The sequence below is a fragment of the Vombatus ursinus genome, unplaced genomic scaffold (genome assembly GCF_900497805.2).
Source record: "Vombatus ursinus unplaced genomic scaffold, bare-nosed wombat genome assembly UNPS02014863.1, whole genome shotgun sequence".
Lineage (NCBI taxonomy): Eukaryota > Metazoa > Chordata > Mammalia > Diprotodontia > Vombatidae > Vombatus > Vombatus ursinus.
In genome coordinates, this window is record NW_020954641.1 from 1,279,155 (window position 1) to 1,298,721 (window position 19,567).

A 19,567-nucleotide genomic window follows, 5' to 3' on the forward strand; every position below is an offset into this window, starting at 1 on the left:
TATTCAGATTCTAAAGTTTTGTGATCAGTTGATTCATCTTTTTATACCTGAAAAATTAGAAGCAAAGCAACTTAACCAATGGCACTCAGTTAATAAGCAAATGTAGAAGAATCGGTATTCAATCAAACCTAAGGCTTCCACTGGCTCCGAATCCAGTACTCTTTATATTATGTTGCACAGCTATTCCAGTAATATTAATTTTTGTGGGATGCCATAAAAACTTACTGACTCACTCAGTAAGAAAGGATTCATAAGCATCATTTGATGGGAATATTGCAAAATGGCATGTTGAGTAAAGTTTAAAAAACCCACATTTTTTCACCTGTGCTGTTGTGCTCCTCCTTCGTTTGGATAATCTGAATACATTGCATTGGTCAGAGAACTGAAAGACTGGAGTTGAATTCTTGGCTTTGCTAATTTGCTGTGTGAATCTGTACAAATTCCTAATTTTCTGTGGACTTTTAGTGACTCTAGAGATCTTATATAGTATAACTCTTTTATTTTACTCTTCAGGAAGTTATGGCACATAGAGGAAAAAAAAAACTTTTGTCATATTGTAAAGAAAATCTTAGGTTTGTCTCTGAATATCCAACACTTACCACAGTACCTGGCAAATAGTAGTCACTTAAGTGTTTGTTGATTTTTTGATTACTGGATAGAACTGGGACTATAATGCAGGACTTCTAATTTCCAGGTTAATACTCTTTTTCTAAGATCATATTGTCTCTTGTTCCTGTTTTATTTGTAATATGATTTGGAGGTATTTCATGGGTGAATATAATTTCCTTGAGGGCAGGGACTGTTTCATTCTTGTTTTTGAATCCTTGGCACCTCACTGGGCTCTTAATAAATGTTGAATTGATTGCCCTAATTGTAATGCTAAATGCCTATGTATCATTGAACATCGTCATGTCCAAGGAATTAAAATGGCAGATGATCTAAAGTATACTGGAGAAGTCCAGGCTAAGTGTAAGCAGGCTTCAGTTTATTACCAATGACTTTCGTAGGGTAGAAAACATCATCCAAGAGAAGTATGATTGGAAAAGGTGGTGGGATGATGATGTGGCAAGAACTAAAGGTAACAAATGAACAGCCTAGTACTTGTATTTGCATCAACAAAAAGTATGTGCGTATGTGTGTGTGTGTGCATACATACGCATACATAAAGTAAGCCCTCTTTCGCCCATTCTTTCCCCAGTCCTGGCATTTATCAAGTGGCTCCTTTAAGGAGGACTGATGGGAGAACAGGAACAAGAATTACACAGGATGAGAAAACGTGGATGGTTTGTGATCATTCCTGTAGGAAGGAGTGTGTCCATTGATATAACAAATCTATTCAAGTTTTAGAGTACTAATGCACGGGTTGGAGACAGAATCATTCAAATGCTCCCTTGAATCTCAGATTCACCATATTATACATTCTCTGTACCCTCCTCCTCCTAATTCATTCATATATTCATTGAAGAAACATTTATTTTTATTGAGAGCTTGTCATGGGTAATGATACCTTCTAGGCAGGGACAAAAGCTTTGCTGGGACTAGGGACCACAAAGATCATCAGAATATGGTCCCTGACCTCATGGAGTTCAGTTCACAATCTAGCCAAGTGAGTAGAATATATAATACAAATGTACAATAACTATCTGCCAGAATAGAATATTCTATCCTAGCATAGTACCAGTGCTAACCACAAAGCCTTACATATAATCCCAGGTCTGACATTTATTACCCTTTTAACCCTGGAAGCTAATCTTACCTCACTAGGGCTCAGTTTCCTCTTCTATAAAATGAGGAACATCAGAATAGATATTCTCTATGGTTGCTTCAAGCTCTAAATCTATGATTCTTTGACACAGTAGATCAGACCTGCACAACTTGGCAGTAGGTAGGGGTCAAAATTAAAATAGGCTAAACTTCTTCAGGCCCCAGATAGGTTTTCAGCAGGTCATTTTCAAAGTAAAAGTATAATTAATAATTAAACTATTTTGTAAATAAACCATATTTTTTTTAAAAGGGAAATTTCAATCAATATCAATTAATTACTCTTATTACCTAAGATTTTTATTTATCATGAAATCATATTCATATTAAAAAAATTACTTTGCTAAGCAGTACAAGTTTTAATGCAATTTTTCAGGTTTTCTTACTGTTTACATTTAGTTAATGGGACATATTACACTTCTTGTCAGCCATCAGTTTATCATACTCTGGAATCATGTTTGAAATCTGTATTTTTAGAAATCTGAAAACTAACCTTAGTAGCCACCTCATTTTCTGAGTTTACTTTCTTGACAAACCATTGCTCCCCACTGGGATTTTTCAACTATTTGGATGCTTTTATTTGGTTTTCATTGGTGTCCAATTTGCTTAAGTCAGGAGGTTTTGATTCAAAATGGTGATGAAGATTGTATTCCTTTGGAACAACTATTACTTCTTGGCAAACAAGGCACAATATTTTGTCTCTCATGTAAGTAAACAACTATCTATTTGTCTACTCTGAATTAAATACTCGATGTACTGATTCTATCTTTGTTTTCTTTCTATCACTCATTAAAGTCATCCCATAAATTTTAATGCTGGAACCAAAAAATCTCCACAGAAGCTGCTCACATGCAAAGAAATATTGAACTGAGTGTCTGACTCTGGACAGAGTATCAGATACTCATGTAGCTTGGAGGGCAGCTATGTAGCTAGGGAGGAGAAGAAGACCTCACATTGCTGTCACTCATCACATAGAGGGCATCAGCTGTGTTGTTGTGTGGCTGCACTCACTTTGTCGCTGTTCAATACCAGTAATGAGTGAAAACACAGTGAAAAGATACAACTATCGCTCCTCTCAGACTAGAGATGGACTGACCATGGCTGGTTGCCACGAGTCATGTGACAAACAGGAAAGAGTGGTAGCCCACCCGACAAGTTACATGATGGGAACAATAGTGACTATTAGAAGGTGGGTTAAGTGGGGCATGGACATCTTTACTTTCTTTTCTCATGGGCTGCCCAAAATCTTTTGGCAGGCCGCAAGTGGCCCATGGACTGTATGTTGTGTAGGCCTGCAGTAGGTATTTAAGAAATGTTTGTTGGGTTTAATTACACAGAACTGAATTGAATAAAAGGATAAAAGACAAGAATTTCCATTAGAAAATTGTCAAGGCCCTGGAGTTCCCAAAGCCTTACTGAACTGGTGGTCAAGGTTCACAAATATCCATTCATTCATCTATTCAGCAACATGTGAATGTATATGCAGATATTGTATATATGTATATACATACATATATAAATGTTGTTGTTCAGCTGTTCAGTTGTGTCTGACTCTTTCTGACTCCATAGACTATGGCATACCAATACTGTCCATGGAGTTTTCTTGGCAAAGATACTGGAGTGATTTGCTATTTCCTTTCCTAACATATATAAATATTCAGCAACATATACATATATTTATGTATACATACATACATATGTGCATATACATACATATATACATATACACTTTTTTTTTCATCTCTAAACACCAGGGGGCAACCTCCTTCCACAAATTTATTTTCCTGGGAGAAGGACCTGGAGTGTAGACATTCCTTAACCCAATATCTTATTTTTTGATTTGGAATGAACCTTAATGATTTTAAAATTTATAAAAATAAAGGTGAACTGATTCATGCATATATGGTACAGTAGAGAATCAAAATGAAGTGTTCTGACTCTTTATCTAATGCTTTTTGTTGTAGCCCATAAACTATTCCCTGTTTTGTCAAATAGTTTAGAAATTAAAAGCCATTTCAGAAGAAAGACTATGAAGTAGTAAGGAGATATGATATTTTCCCAGAAGAGAGGGATAGGGTTTCTATAATGCTTTTGGAGTTTTTAGGCAGTAACTCCCCAATCCTCAGAGCTGTTTTTTCCTCAATATCATACACCATAGGAATCAGTGACATTTAAGCACATGGCTACAGACTTCGCCTGAAAAGTATTGGGATACCTCAACTCTTCTTAGAAAAAGTAATACAGTGATGTGACAATAATAACAGCTAATATTTATGTAGTAATTTGGGGCCATGTATTTATATATGTAGTAATAGACTTTGGGCTCACTCTCTCAACCCCTCACTAGTACTGGTAAGGCAGGTCCCTACATCTTGGCCAGCTTGGCTATCCCACCCCTCAGAGGTCTAAAAGTAGATCTTATGGGGTTGTGAGATGGTTTCTCTCTTACTATTACTTCCAAACACCCATAGAATTATTTGTCCAGTTATTATGTTCTTAATATCATTTAACCAGCAATGAGTGCCTCCCTTTTATTTTGACCAGTTACTTTCTTCTCAATATCCATAATCAATCAACATCAATTCATTTTACCAAAGGTATATTTACTGAGAAGGTATGATAAGAACCAAATTAGATACACCTCTGAGTTCAAAAGCCCACTCTCTTCCACCACCTCAGTCCCAAGGGAAAGTGGATTTAAATTTAAAGAGATTGCTATAAATAGTCAATTAAGTTCACTTCTAAGTGAGGCATGGCCAATGAACAAATCAGTCCCTTGCTTGGAGGATATAGGTGCTGGTTGGTCCATTATTGGGCCAGATCAAGCAAGTTACACCTCAGAACTTGCTTTTCACCAGGCTCAGTTGCTATAACTGCTGTTCCATTCTCTCATAGACTCTAGGTGCCTGGCCTTCTAGTGGTTCTTCTGAACTTTCAAAGCTCACAAGGTCATGAAATGATCATTTCCATCTCTGATGTTTATCTAAGATTAGGGTACAAACAAAAAAAAAACATAAGCAGTAGAAAAAACAGCAGTACTAGTCTATGTTCACTTTCACATGGCTACTGGGTGAGGAAATGGTCTCTCAACCTGGAGGCATACAACATTTATCCCTCCTCATTTAAAATCTGCCAGGGAGAGAGTTCTCTTATTCATTTGAATCCTTTGCATATACATTCTGTTATTACCCAAAAGCCATTTAAAAGGTGTTTCCCCACTGCACACTAATCAAAGAGGAAATAGAGAATGCACTTGCACATGATCTGAAGCAGGATGATAAAAGGCAGATCCTTCATCATATGTTTCCAGAAACAGCCTCACTAAGCTTTCACAAGGATTGATAGTAGGCAGAGCATGATATAAATTCCATAAGGACTGTCAGTTTTTTGGCCAATTCATGTTATCATGTAGGTTGTCTCATTTGATTCTCATAACAACCCCAGGAGACAGATGATTTTATTTTCTCTGTTTTGCAGATGAAGAAACAGGTTAACAAAGGTAAAATGAATTGTCCAGGGTCACACATCTAGAAAGTCTCTGAGGCAGTATTCAAACTCAAGTGTTCCTAGTTCCAAGTCCAGCATTCTATCCATTCTGTCACTTTGTGGTAAAATTGTAGTAACTTGGTCTGTCTGGCCTGTCATCTCCCACTTGAATGATGGGGAAGTCTCTTACATTCAAGAAGAAGTCCCAAGATAATATACATATCATATATATATATATATGCATACATAGATGCATATGCATATATATTCATCTATGTATGTATATACATACATACATACATACATATACACACAGATAGATAGATAGTACTTAGCACAGTGCCTGACACATATAGATGCCATACAAATGCTAGCTATTATTATTACTATTAATTCCATGTTGTTTCCCTTCATGTACAATGCATTTCAGTCAAATTATCCTATTGCTCTTAGAAATTTGCATTTCATCTCTTCTCATCATATCTTTCACAAGTTTCTCCCATACTAGAAATAAACTCCCTTCTCATCTCTGCCTCGTAGAATCCCTATCATCCTTTCATAAGAAAGGTGCCCAATAAGTTATAACATGAGCTGAACCTTTCCTGAAAACTATTAATTTTTCTCCTTCTTGAATGCATAATGTTCCTACTTCTGTTTGCTATTTTATACCCTCAGTAGAATGGGAGCTCCTTGAAGGAAGAGGATTTTTCTTTAATCTTTTCTCATTCCCATTACCTAGAAAAGCACCTTACCTATGTGTTTTATAAATGCTTACTGAACTGAAATGAACTAAATCAAGTTCAATCCCTATGTAATCATCTAGACTTGAATACTTCTAGTGACAGAAAGCTCACTCTCTTCCAAGGCAGTCCTAATTGTTAGGAAGTTCTTTGTGTCACACTAAAATGTGGTTTTCCATAACTGTCCCCTCACTTTGCTATCATTATTCCTAGTATTGTGCCCTGGGGCCAATTAGAACACACCTAACCCCTGTTGCCCAAGACAGCTCATTGAACATTTAAAAATAACCATCATTCTTCTTCCAAGTCATTTTATTCTTTTTTCTTATTTAGTATTTTATTTTCCCCAGTTATGTGTAAAAACAATTTTAGCATTCATTTTTCAAAACTTTGAGTTCCAAATTTTCTCCCTTCCTCCCTCCCCCCACCCATTGAAAAGGCCAGCAATTCTATATAGGTTTTACATGTGTAGTCATGCAAAACATATCCATAGTAATCATATTATAAAAGAAAATGTAGACAAAATAAAACTCAAGAAAAATAAAGAAAGTGAAAAAAAGTGTGTTTCAATCTGTATTCAGACACCATTAGTTCTTTCTCTGAGGATGGATAGCATTTTTATCATGAGTCCTTCATAATTATTTTGGATCATTGTACTGCTGAGAACAGCTAAGTCATTCACAGATGATCATCTTAAAATATTATTGTTACTTTGTGCACAATACATTTTACTTTGCATCACCCCATGCAAGTTATTCCAGGTTTTTCTGAGAGCATCCTGCTCATCATTTATTATAGTGCAATAGTATTGTTTGCCAAGTAGTCAAGGCTCATTGTTAAGAAGCACTGAGGGAGAGAGAGAAGGATGGCATGAAGGATGTGAAGGAGAAAAGCCAATAAAGTTGAAAGGCAGGTTCTGAAAAGGGGTTTGATCTATTGGCCAGTTTAGGTCTTAGTTGGAGATGGGGTTGCATTCTAAAGGAGCCACATCCTGGATTGGAGGGGGCTATCAGGTTTAGATAGAAATCATCAGGCTCCTGGGAGGAGAAAGGAAACGTTTTACTGGGAAAAGATCCTTGTGACAAATTTCTCCAATAAAGGTTTGACATCTAAGATATATAAGGAGTTAATTCAGATATATTAAACTAAGACCCAATGAAACATTCCTCAAATGGTCAAAAAATATGGACAGTTAGCTCTCTAAGGAAGAAATTCAAACTATCAGTGGCCATATTGGAAAAAAAAATCCCTCTCCAAATCAGGTATAATTAGGCAAACGTTAATTAAAACAAGCCTGACATTCTACCTCATACCCTTCAGATTAGTAAAGGCTTAAAAAAAAGGAAAATGACAAATGTTAAAGAGGCTGTAAGAAAATAGGCATACTAAAGCACTGCTGATGAATCTGGGAATTGTGTCAGCCATTCTGCAAAGTGCTACACTGTGTACATCCTTTGATGGAGCAATAACACTATCATGCCTACCTCTAAAAGAAATCAAAGAGTAACGAAAAGGGCACATATGCACACAGATAGTTACAGCAGCTCTTTTTGTCTATTGAGTTAATCAGTCAAATTACCACATTCTACTTACAGTAAATTAGAGGATAGATTACCTTGATACCTTTATCAAATGAGAATATATCTTGATTAATTATTAAATATGAACAAGGCCTGGATAATCTCTTGTATGGGTAACTGGAAATCTGTTCAGATTGGATGAAGTACTTCATTTTGCCCTATGGAGCTTGTATCAAATCAATGAGATGGTTTAGCATGAAGGATTCAAGTGTCTAGTGGCAGAAAGGAGAAAGAGCTGCCACTGAGAAGGAACCATTTATGGGATTGGGGAGAGGAGTTGATCTTGGGCCTCAGTCTCATTCTCCCCTTTTTGTCCAAAAAAAAAAGACTTTGTGAACTTCGTAGTACCAGCATACCTAGGACTGGGTAGCACTTGTATCAGGAGTGGAGGCTATACTGGACATGATGAGGAAAACCATATTCAGGGCTCTACAAGGAGCCACACAGAGAACCTACATCTACCAAAGGAGAAATTCATGGGTTTCTTCCCAAAGGAGATCAAGGAACTGCCAGCCACCAAGGACTTTAAGATACCCATTTGCCAAAGTTTGTCTAAACTTCAAATCACTTTTTTTCCTGGAATTTGTGTCTTCTGATAGAAGAGTATGCCACAGACTTTGGAGGGATATTTTATATCAACTATTCTTTCCCTACCATTTTAGTAAATACCCCCTTTATAAAAGCTAATTAAGTCTGGCTGACTAAGTCATATCAACTAAAAATCATGGAGGGAATAACACCAGTGGGGTTAATGAAATAGTATTATAAAAGCCATCTCCCAATTCTTCAGGGAATCCTGAGAGGAGAAATAGGAACTGTCCTCTGGATTTTGAAAAAAAAATGTGTATGTTATAATATTAAAGAACTGGACATTAGTGGGTTCTCATCAATTGGGGATTGATTGAACAAATTATGGTGTATGTATGTAATAAAATATTATCATCCTGTAAAAATGATGAAAGGGAAAACATTTGTAAACTGATGAATAGTGAATTGATCAGAACCCAGATAGAAATTTATATAATAAGAACAACAGTGAAAAGAAAAGCAATTTTGAAAGACTTAAGAACTGGGTTCAATATGATGAATAATCATGATTCCAGACAACTGATAATGAAACCTGCTACCAGGCTTTTCACAGGGAGGTAATGAACTCAAGGTTCAGAATAAGATACTTAATTTCAGATGTATATGCTATGGGAATTTGTTTTGGTTGACTATGTATATTTGGTACAAGAGTCTGGTTTTTTTTGTTTATTTGTTTCAAATTGTGTGTGTGGAGAGGGAAGTTAGTGAAAAGGTTATCAAAAGAAAAAGAAAAAAAAGAGAGCCATTGAAACATTTTAATGCCCAGAAGAGAACAGGATAAAGGCCAGAAGAAAACATAGACAAGCAAGACAGCTTTTGACAGTTATAACTTGAATTTGTTATGAATTTAAAAGGAAAAGTGAGTTGTACATAATTGAGAGCCATGGTTTCATATATAGCAGGGTTTGGTTTTTTTTGCTCTATTTTGTATATGGAAATTCTCATTGTATTTGTTTGTTAAAATCAGAAGAAAAATTAATGAAATTTTAACCAAAAAGACACCACAGAGGGAATTTGAATAAGTCTTGCCAGCAACTTCTGATCATGTGACCAACATGATGGTGAGCTAGACATTTTCTTCAATGCTCATGAACTTGGAAAATTTCTCATAATTATGAGAAAATTACATGTACAAAATAAAGTAATTGTAGCTCTCTCCATAGGGCAAGATGTTAAGTCAAACAAGGTAACAATCAGATGAATTAACAGGAGAGCTTTAGGAAAGTGGAACCTCACTCTTCTGAGTCAGCAATGCCTGCAACAGTGCTCAGACAGAAAATCAAAGAACAGAAAGAACTGAGGCAGTCATGCAATCTCCAATATGGGAGGAAGCTGAGAGGTCTAGTACTCAGGGATGAAGGGAGGATGGTCAGTAAGACATCTAAACAAATCCAAACATCTCTAAGTAAATATTTCAACAGAAAAGAAATTGGACCAACAGAGATGAGAGAGAAGATTCTGTGATTTACCAAGATAGCATGAAATCATAGCAGTTTCTGAATTGTTCCAGAGAGAAATAAGAATTGTAAAAGCAAAATTTATGGCCTACATGGCAGAAATCATTGATACTATTTAAATAATAACAACAAAAACCTTGAATATACAGTGGCAAATCTCTCCAAAGAAGCAAAAGAGAGAGCAACTGATTGGGAATGAAAATATATAAAAGTGAAGGACAAATTTGAAGAGATGCAAAAATCAATAATGCTAAAAGTGCACATGAACTGTATAAAAGCAAAACATTGGTCAAATTAAGTATCATAGATCTCCCAGTAGAACATGACAAGTCCAAACACTGAAACAACATAATGCAAAAGATTATACAAAAAGACTGACCAGAACTTCTAAATGCAGAAAACAAAGTACCAATTAAAATAGTCCATAAATAACCTCTAGGGGTTGGGAAGAACACTGTAATGCAAACTCCAAGACATATGGTAGTTAAATCGAACAATTTCATTGATGAACAATAGATTTCACAAGCAACCAGGAGAAAAAAATCTTTAAATACGAAGGAAAGGAAATTCAAATAATGCAATGCTATTATCTAGCTCTCAGAAACTACAGAAGGGAAAAGAATGATATATTCCCCAAACCCAAAATAATATATCCTCCCCTGGAACACCACCTTATTTTGGCAGAGTGGTTCGTGTAGCTCAATCAAACTATGAACTATGCCATGCAGGGTTAGTGGAAAGTTTTGACAGAATTCTGGTGATTCACTAGAGAAGCAAATGGAAAACTACTCCAGTATCTTTGTCAAGAAAACCCCATGGACAGTACTAAAATGATAAAAGAGATGATATCGGAAGATAAGCCCCTCAGGTTGGAATGTGTCCAATACACTAGTGGGGAAGAGTCGAGGATAGTTATAAACAACTCCAGTACTAATTAAGTAGTTGGGCCAAAGCCATAAGGAAGCTCAGCTGTGGATGTGTCTGGTGGTGAAAGGAAAGTTTGATGCTGCAAAGGTTAATACAGACTTCGAGAGATAGTGGAGGATAGAAGGACTTGGCATGCTAAGGTCCACAAGGTCACAAAGAGTCAGACATGACTGAACAACAACAATAAAAGCAAAAAGCTCAAGATGCAGCCCAAGGTGACATATCCTGCAAGGTTGAACTTAATCGTTAGTGAAGGATATGCACGTGTAATAAAAAGAGGCATTTGAAGCTTTCAAAAAAAAACACGAGAAGACATTTGCAAACGTCTCAGACAGTAGAAACACAAGAAAAGTAAATACAGCAAACAAGGAAAACACAAATAAAATAAGTTACTTCAGAAAAAAAGGATAGAACTAGAAGGAGAAATAACAATAACTAGCTTTTATATAGCACTTTACATGCTATGTATATGTATATACATATGTAGCACTACATATATATAAAATATTTTGCTAATATTTTCTCATTTTATCTTCATAATAACACTGAGAGGTAAGTTCTATTATCCCCACTTTATAGGTGAGGAAACTGAGGCACAAAGAATTTAAGAGATTTGCTCATAGTCATATAATTAATAAGTAAAGCTGGGTTTGAACTCAGGACTTACTGAGTCCAGGTCCAGTACTCCATGCTGTGCCACCTAGCTGCCTCTAGGGGATTAAAAAAAACAACAACAAACAAAAACAACAAGAACAACACAACAGAGGAACCATTAAGAGATTTATTTCTAAAAATACACAAAGATGAATGTGAAAGTGGAAATTAAATAGAAATGATGGGGGAAGAATAGGCCTAGATTAAACCACTTTACCCACCCTCTACAAGTGAGTTAATGTATTTTATTTTAATTTTTTTGTGAGACTAAATTGCAGAATGAAAGGAAGCATGAAAGATGAGAGGGAAGCGACTATATTGAGGGGACTTGTGTGACATATCCTAATCAAGTCAATGTTAAACAATGAAGGGAAATAACTCATGTAATCTCTTGGGAAGACAAGGAGCTATAGGAGAATGTTCCAAGTGGTAAAGAGAGGAATTAAAACAGGAAGAAAGAAAGAGGACTGTCTTTATACAGTGGTGGAATGGATTCTACTGAAGAACCCTCTCTTGGGGGAGAAATGTATTCTATGATGGGAGATACAGATTTTACAGTGGTTGTGATCTGCAAGGATTTGGTTCTAAGGAAGAGAATAACATCTTTGGGAAAGTGCTGTATTTCCATGAACAGCATTTTGCATCAGGAGATAGAGAATTAGAGCTCCTGGGGATAACTAGCATCCAGAAGGGTGGAAGAACATGGACCCATTTAAAAAAAAGATCCCATCACCAATGGGAAATCAAATGATCATAGGGAGATCAGGGAGGTAGAAATTATCTCCATAATGAGGGACTTGGGAAAATTTCTATCACAAGGCAATATTTCTGGCCTTTCCATCTCCTATAAGAATTGATACCTCTAAGAGTGAGGTACAAAAGACAAAAGGAGAGGGGGCAACATCTACAGGACAATAAAATAGAAATTATTTAGAAGAGGGAACTCTTCTTAGAAACTTTAATTGCATAAGGAATGCAGAAACTAAAACAAAAAGAATCTGTAAGTATAAGTGCCATGAATCAAAGAATAAAAGTTTAGAATAGATAGGAAGGGAAGAGAATTAATGAAGAGAAAAGAGAAAGAAATCTTTTTTAGTGACTCTTGGTGGGTGGAATCATACACTGACTGAGATTGCCATCCTACAAGGGAGTGAATCAGATGCTGAGGGAATAAGGGAGGCAGGCAAATCAAAACTCTGGGGAGTCAGATTCTAGTAAGGCCAAGGGAATTATCATACACTAGTTTGAAGGAAGGAAGGTTGAGGAGAAAAGGAAAGGAAGGAAATTGTCAGGCACTGTGCTACATGCTTTACAAATATTATCTCATCTGATCCTCACAATGATCCTGAGAGGTAGATGCTGTTATTTATCCCCATTTTACAGTTGAGACAACTGAGGCAGACAGTAACTTGCCCAAGGTCACACATCTAGTAAGTGTCTGTGGTCAGATTTGAGTTCATGTTTTCCTGACTCCAGGCCAAGTCTTATATCCACTGTGCTACCTAGGTGGATGGGATAAGACTGGGGGTTGGGAATGAGAGGAGATCTAGCTATAGGGAGGGAGGCCTAGTCTTTAAATGAGAGTAAAAAGGAATTAGAGGACGAGGGGGGATCATTTACCTCAGAGGGGAAAGGGAAATTTGAAAATCCTTGTATTCTTTTAACTTATTGTGGCCAAAGAAAGAGCTGGATGGCCCCACAATAAGAGAGTTCCCTGAACTCCCTGGATCAAATTCCCTAAAAGTGCACAGTTCAGGGAAATGGATTGGGTGTGCCCTTCATTAAGCACAGTTAGACATTCAGCTCAGGGTGTGTGATATGGAAACTGATGTTTGGAGATGTATTTGAATGGAGCTATCAGTGTTATGAGTGTACCTGCCTGCACAGAACATCCCTGGAGCAAGCATCTTTTAGTTGCTGGTGCCTCTCTTTGCGAGGACTGCAAAAGCAGATTTCATCACTAGGGTGGAGGATCTGGCTGCCTGCCCTGTGGATGAGCATGTGGCTGGGTATCCATGGATCCCCTTATAAATGCCACTTGGGGGCCTCAGTCAGGCAATACATCACTGAACTCTCAACAGACCAGTCACCCCACATTGCCATGACTTCTTCACGTAGCTCAATGTTTCTGCTCTGCTTGACCTGTGCCTTCTTAATTGTGGGTGAGTGTAAGATCTTTTTTTTCCCTCAAGTCTACTAGCAGTGGGCTTATGGACCTTATGGGCCAACCAGGCTTGGAGCAGATAAGGGCTAAGTGGTAAAGTAGATAGAGTGCTGTGCCTGGAGTCAGGAAGTTGTTGTTCTGTCGTTTCTTTCATGACTAGCTCTTTGTGACCCCATCTGGGATTTTCTTGGCAAAGACACTGGGGTGGTTTGCCATTTCCTTCTCTGGCTCATTTTTACAGATGAGGAAACTGAGGCAAACACTATTAAGTGAGTTGCTTAAGGTCACACAGCTAGTAATTGTCTGAGGATAGATTTGAACTCAGGTCTTCCTGACTCTAGGCCCAGCACTCTGTCCACTGTGCCACCTAGCTGCCCTAATGAGTACTGAGTCCATATACCCAGGGCTTTGCATACTGCCTCAGAAAGTAAGCTTTCTTCTGGGAAAATATAACCTATTTGTTCAGCAAGTGGGAGTCTCTTGTCATCATATAAAGAGACCTCCAAAATGGTATGACTGGCGATCAGGGATGAGAATAATGCTTTGGGTCAAGGATGTATTAGATACTACCTGAGGGTCCTTTTAGATCTGTGATATGAGGGGCTCTGTACATCTCACCAATCTTGTGATTCTTTTGCTCTATGAGACCATACTACAGGAATGCCTATAGATCTGTTGCTTCCATGACCATATGACATAACAATATATCCATTATTGCCACTTAGCTACATAAGAAAAATAAAGACAGATACACAGTTTTATATGAAAAACCTCCCTTTACAAAAGCTTAGAATATCTGGAGTATTTTTTAAACACAGTACTAATGAAGGTACTGTGTAAAAGAGAGAGCATTTCACTGGGAGTCCAAAGAGGCAGGAAGGCAGCATGGTATGATGTGAAAACACTGTATTCTTGAGTCAGAGGACCTGGGTTCAAAGCCCACCTCTGCCATTTATTTTCATTTGCCCAAATCACTTGGTCTCCTCTGGTCCCAGTTTCTTTATTTGTAAAATGAGAGGATTGGGCTAGATAATCCCTTTCAATTTGAGGTCTATTCTAGTCTTGTTATGGCATAAACTTACTATATGACTTCGAACAAGTCACTTCTCCATTCAGGGCCTCAGTTTTCATTATCTATGAATTGAGGAAAATAATGCTTGTATTACTTACCAAAGCAGGGTTGTTGGGAGGGTTAAGGACATATGGCACTTTATAGCCATGTGTAAATGACTTGTTATTTATTGACAGTGGCCTTATTTATCGATTTTACTGACTCTTCCAAGAGCCAACTATTGGAATAATTTCCATCAATCTATATTGTAAAAATTATTCTTTACTCCATGGCTGATTTTGCCCTCATTTGCTCTAAGGGTTTATTTTCTTGAGATGTAATGGGCAGCTAGGTGGTACAGTGGATAGATTACTGGGCCTGGAGTCAAGCAGACTCACCTTCCTAAATTTCAATATGGTCTCAGACACTCACTAGCTGTGTGACTGTGGGCAAGTCACTTAACCTTGTGAGCTGCAGAAGGTAATGGCAAACCACTCCAGGATCTTTGCCAAGAAAATCCCAAAACTCACAAAAGATTCAAACACAAATGAAATAACTGACCAACAAGTAAGAAGAGTACAAGCATAAGGTCCAGTCACAGCTCTATTCAAGTGAATTTGATCAAGCCCAAGTCTGAACTCTCTGGATTTCACTTTGACCATCTCTAAAACAAGTAGATTGGATGGGTCTATAGGAACTCTTCTGGCTCACACATTCTGCATTCTGTGATTCTTCCAAACCGTAGTGAGTGTCTCATGAATATCTGATGTCTTCTTAATTCCAGATGCTGTAAGTCAAGGCGGCTATCAGGTACGTACTACTCTCTCTATTAGAGGCTCCATTCCTCTCAAGGCAGAAGTTAAATGACCAATCATCTATTGATCCTGCAATTGGTTTGTCACTCAGATGACCCAAGCCATACAAATGTATGAACTCATTGATGCTGGGTGACACAAAGAAGCATGAGGCCAGGTCTGTCCTATAGAAATTATAGTCTTATAGGAGAATAAGAGAGGGACGCATAGACCTACCAACAAGGGAGAGTAGGAAAGTGAATTTAGAAGAAGAATATATTGTGAGGAAGTAGTCCCTTCTGACTGGAGAATACCAGGGAAGGCTTACTAGAAGAGGTGACATTTCAGTCAGTTACACTGGGAAAAGAACATACTGATTGGACTATTCCGTTTTATAAACTTTTTTTTTTTTGGCAATTGGGGTTAAGTGACTTGCTCAGGGTCACACAGCTAGTAAGTGTCAAGTGTTTGGTCTGAGGCCAGATTTGAACTCGGCTCCTTCTAGCTTCAGGGCCAGTGCTCTAGCCACTCCTCCACCTAGCTGCCCCCTCTGTTTTATATACTAAGGTCTCCTCTAGCTTTAAGATCTCTCCCAACTTGAACACTCTCTGATTTAGGTTCTAAGTCCCTCCTAGCTTTAACATTCAATGATCTAAGATGCCCTTCAGAACTAACATGTGATAGTCCAGGTTCTAAAGATCTTTCTAGCTTTGATGGTCTGTTTTGTAAGACTTCATCCTGCTTTTTCATAAGCCACAACATATCAGTGCATAAACTCTTCCAATGCTACTGTAGGTATAAGAATAATAAAAAAAATATTGTTCTTGCCACAGATACTTTGTGTCTCTTTTTCTGGAAATCATTCTTTCATGGAACTCTACTGAAACCTTATACTATATTATTTAGTGTTTTAAAATTTTTAAATAATATTTCTCCAATTACATGTAAAGACAATTTTTAGCATTCATTTAAAAATCTTTTTTGAGTTCCAAATTTTCTCCCTTCTCTTCTTGGATGGTAAGGAATTTGATATAGGTTATACATGTATAATCATGCAAAACAAATTTTCGTATTAGTCATGTTGTAAAAAAAGACAGACTAAAAAGAAAAAGAAAACAAGCAAAAGTAAAGTGGAAAATAGTATGCTTCAATCTGCAATCAGACTCCATCATTTCTTTCTCTGAATGTGGATAGCATTTAGTCTTCTTCAAAGTGACTATAATCTATGCCAATGTGAGAAAGTCTTAAATTTGAAATAAAAGTGTTTCACCTATTGTTGAAAGGAATTGTCCTTCAGATAAACTTAAATTTGTCTCCTTGTAGTATCCACCCATAGCACCTATTCTGCCCTCTGGGCCTAGTTGAACAAGTCTAACTTCCCTTCCCATTGACAGTTTTAACATATAGGAAGTTGATGACCAAGCCCCCACACTAGTTCAGTCCTATCTGCTCTTCTCAGGACTGAGCTGTGATAACCTCCCCTTTTGTCTATTGCTCTTAGATATAAAACATTGCTGTGAAAAGACAAATTCGTGCTGAGTGATCTCTACTTGGCTAGCAGTGCAATAGCTATTCCAAATCTCCTTTTCCCTCAGACTCACAGTTCTACACACAACAGAACTCACTCACTTCCTTACAACCTTCCTGACTCTCTTTTTCCTTTCTACCTCTCACCCTTTCACCTGGGCTATGAATTGTGTTTTAAAAAGAGATATGGACTAAAATTCAGAAGACCTGAACTCACTTCAGTGCTCTGCTATTTATTGCTTGTATGATCCAGAGCCAAATACTTCATTTCTCTGGACTTTTTTGCTTCTCTTTCTGCAGAATGAGAGTTTTGGCCTAGCTCATCTCCTAAGGTCCCATCCTGGTGAGCTCCACTGATCCATTGTCCTCTCTCTTCTTCTTTGATCTTGATGCTACAATTATTGTCTTTTTTTCTTCCATTATCTCTGTGGGTCAGCAAAAATCTGTAATTCTGCATGTGGTTCTATGTGTCACATTTTAGGAGGAAAACAGAGCTGGGACACAACTAGAGTAGGGAAACCAGAAATGGTGAGGAGTCTAGAAACTGCATCATTTGAGGATCAGTTGAAGGGACTTGTCTGTGTTTAGCCTGAAGAATTGAAGACTTAGGGAAGGCAGAGGAAGGGCCTAATTGTTGTCTTTAGACATTTTCAGTACTCTCATAAGGAAAAGGAGTTGGACTTTTTTCTGTTTGATCCCAAAGAGTAGAGCTAAGAGCAACAGTAACTGTGTAAGGGGAGAAAGGAAGGGAAATTTCAGAAAGGCAGATTTTTAACAATAAGAATTTTCCAAAAGTGGGATGGGCTGCCTCAGAGAATAATGAGTTCTTTCTCCTTGGAGGTCAGAAGCTGAACGAGCTCTTATTGAGGGTACTCCTACTCAGCACTGGTTAGACTAGATGACTTCCAGAGTCTCTTCTAGCCCTAAGAGTTTATGATTCTATGAAACTTTCCCAGTAAAGTCTAAGATCTACAAACATTCCCTAAATGCTAATTATAACTAATCACACTGCAAATTTATTGAGTCTACATAATGAATTGTCCCTTATGGCGGTTTGAGGGTAAATGGACTTCTGGAGTTAGGCAAGCAGAGGGTAAACCAGGTCTCCATCTATTGGCATCTGTTGTGGGGAGCCAGCAATGGGGTAGTGGAAAGAGCCCTGAGTTTTTAATTAGATACCTAACTTCAAATCCTGGTTTCTCCTAACTACTTCTGTGGTCTTGGGTAATTTTTCTGTTGATCTGTTTCCTCATCTGTAAACAGAATGGTTAAAGACCAAATTACTCCTAAAATGTCTCTGGTTCTAAATCCTAGAATCTTCTTGGGTACAGAACTGAAAATATTGTATTGCTATTGCAGGCTCAGTGCAAAAAATTCAAGCCACCAGCCCCAGGAGAAAACACTCAATGTCCCAATATTCAAAAACCAGTGTGTGGCACAGATGGCCAGACCTACAAGAATCTCTGTGAATTCTGCAAGGTAGCTATGTGAGTACAAGGATATATCATTTTTGAATCCCAGGGGTTGTGGAACAGAAAGGAGGAGGGAGAGAGAATGGTAGGGGAAACCTGTTTCTTTGGAACTCCACAAATTTGGTTTTTATTTTAAAAAAATCTGTCATATTTTAATAATTGTTTATCCAATCTCTATTCAAATTCCTCCAGTTACTAAAGATTCCTTGTCTATGGAAACAACTCATTCCAATGTGGAGTACCACACACCCACCCATGGCAAATACAGAAGGTCTCTGCTTTCCCTTGGCCTCTCTGTAGAGCCCATCTGGGTCACACAGGGTTTAAACAGGGTCTAAGCTTTCTTTGTCATAGCTTTCAATTCACTTCCACTTTGCAGGTGAATTATTAAAGAAGACATACTGTTGTGAGAATGTAGGTGGAAGTCATCACAGTAAGAACTCTCATACCTCTAGTGTTTTGTATAGTCCAAAACACTTTCCCTACCACTATCTCATGAAGTAGAGAGTATGAAAATTTCCATCCTCATTTTAAAGGTGAGGAATCTCAAGTTCAAATAGGGAGGAGTGAGTGTTCCTAGGATATGTGGCTAGTAAGTGGCAGGGCCAGGATTCTAAACCAAGTCTTATGAGTCCATGCCTAATCCTCTTCCCACTAGAGCATGCTGCCTACTAAGGAAGGCTGTAGGGTGGGAGTCACAAGGAGAAATAGTAACAGAGGGAAGAAGACTAGGGAACTTGGGGCCTATTGATATTCAAAGGTAATCTGTGAAAGCTCCGTTAACATATGATGGAGATGGGCTTTGTATCTAAGAAATCTTTCTGTTTCTTCTAGGGAACAGAATGGACAGATTGGCTACAAGCATGATGGAAAATGCTAAACCTCCAAGTGGTTCAGTGCCTACAATTTCCCTCACTAACTCACCTTCAATAAAAATAACTTGGCAAATATTTGAGGGTCAGTTTGTTTATTTCTTTGGTTTATTGTTTTGTTGTTGATGAGTCTGAGGGATATCTCAAACAAGACCCTACTGAAGAGACAAGGGGGAAATCATGGCAAATACAGCACTTTGGGTTTTGTATTTACTTATTATTGAATTATAGGATTTATAGATGGAAGTGACCTTACAGATCATCTGATCCATCTCACTGATGGGAAAGGCTTTCGCTGAGTCTTCTGGCTCCTAGAAAACCAGGATACTTTTTTATTGTAAAAAAAAAAGATTAATTAGTATATGATTTCTATCAGTCAATTAACCAACAATTTATTAAGCACCCACTATGTGCCAGGTACCAAGTAGGGGCCCAAGCATACACACACACAAAAATGAAACTATCCTCACTAAATGTAGCTTAGATTTGAATAA

At 37.6% G+C, this 19,567-nt stretch overlaps 1 protein-coding gene across 1 annotated transcript in view; it reads left to right on the forward strand.

Annotated features, from left to right (window-relative positions):
- Positions 1-19,140, forward strand: part of LOC114027574 (serine protease inhibitor Kazal-type 12-like) — a 35,534-nt gene extending 16,394 nt beyond the window's left edge. Inside the window, exons 3-5 of the mRNA XM_027841675.1 lie at positions 15,193-15,218; positions 18,089-18,216; positions 19,036-19,140. Coding sequence (XP_027697476.1) covers positions 15,193-15,218; positions 18,089-18,216; positions 19,036-19,081 — 200 coding nt within the window. The 3' untranslated portion in view covers positions 19,082-19,140. The remainder of the gene's footprint in view (positions 1-15,192; positions 15,219-18,088; positions 18,217-19,035) is intronic.
- Positions 19,141-19,567: the final 427 nt, after the last annotated feature.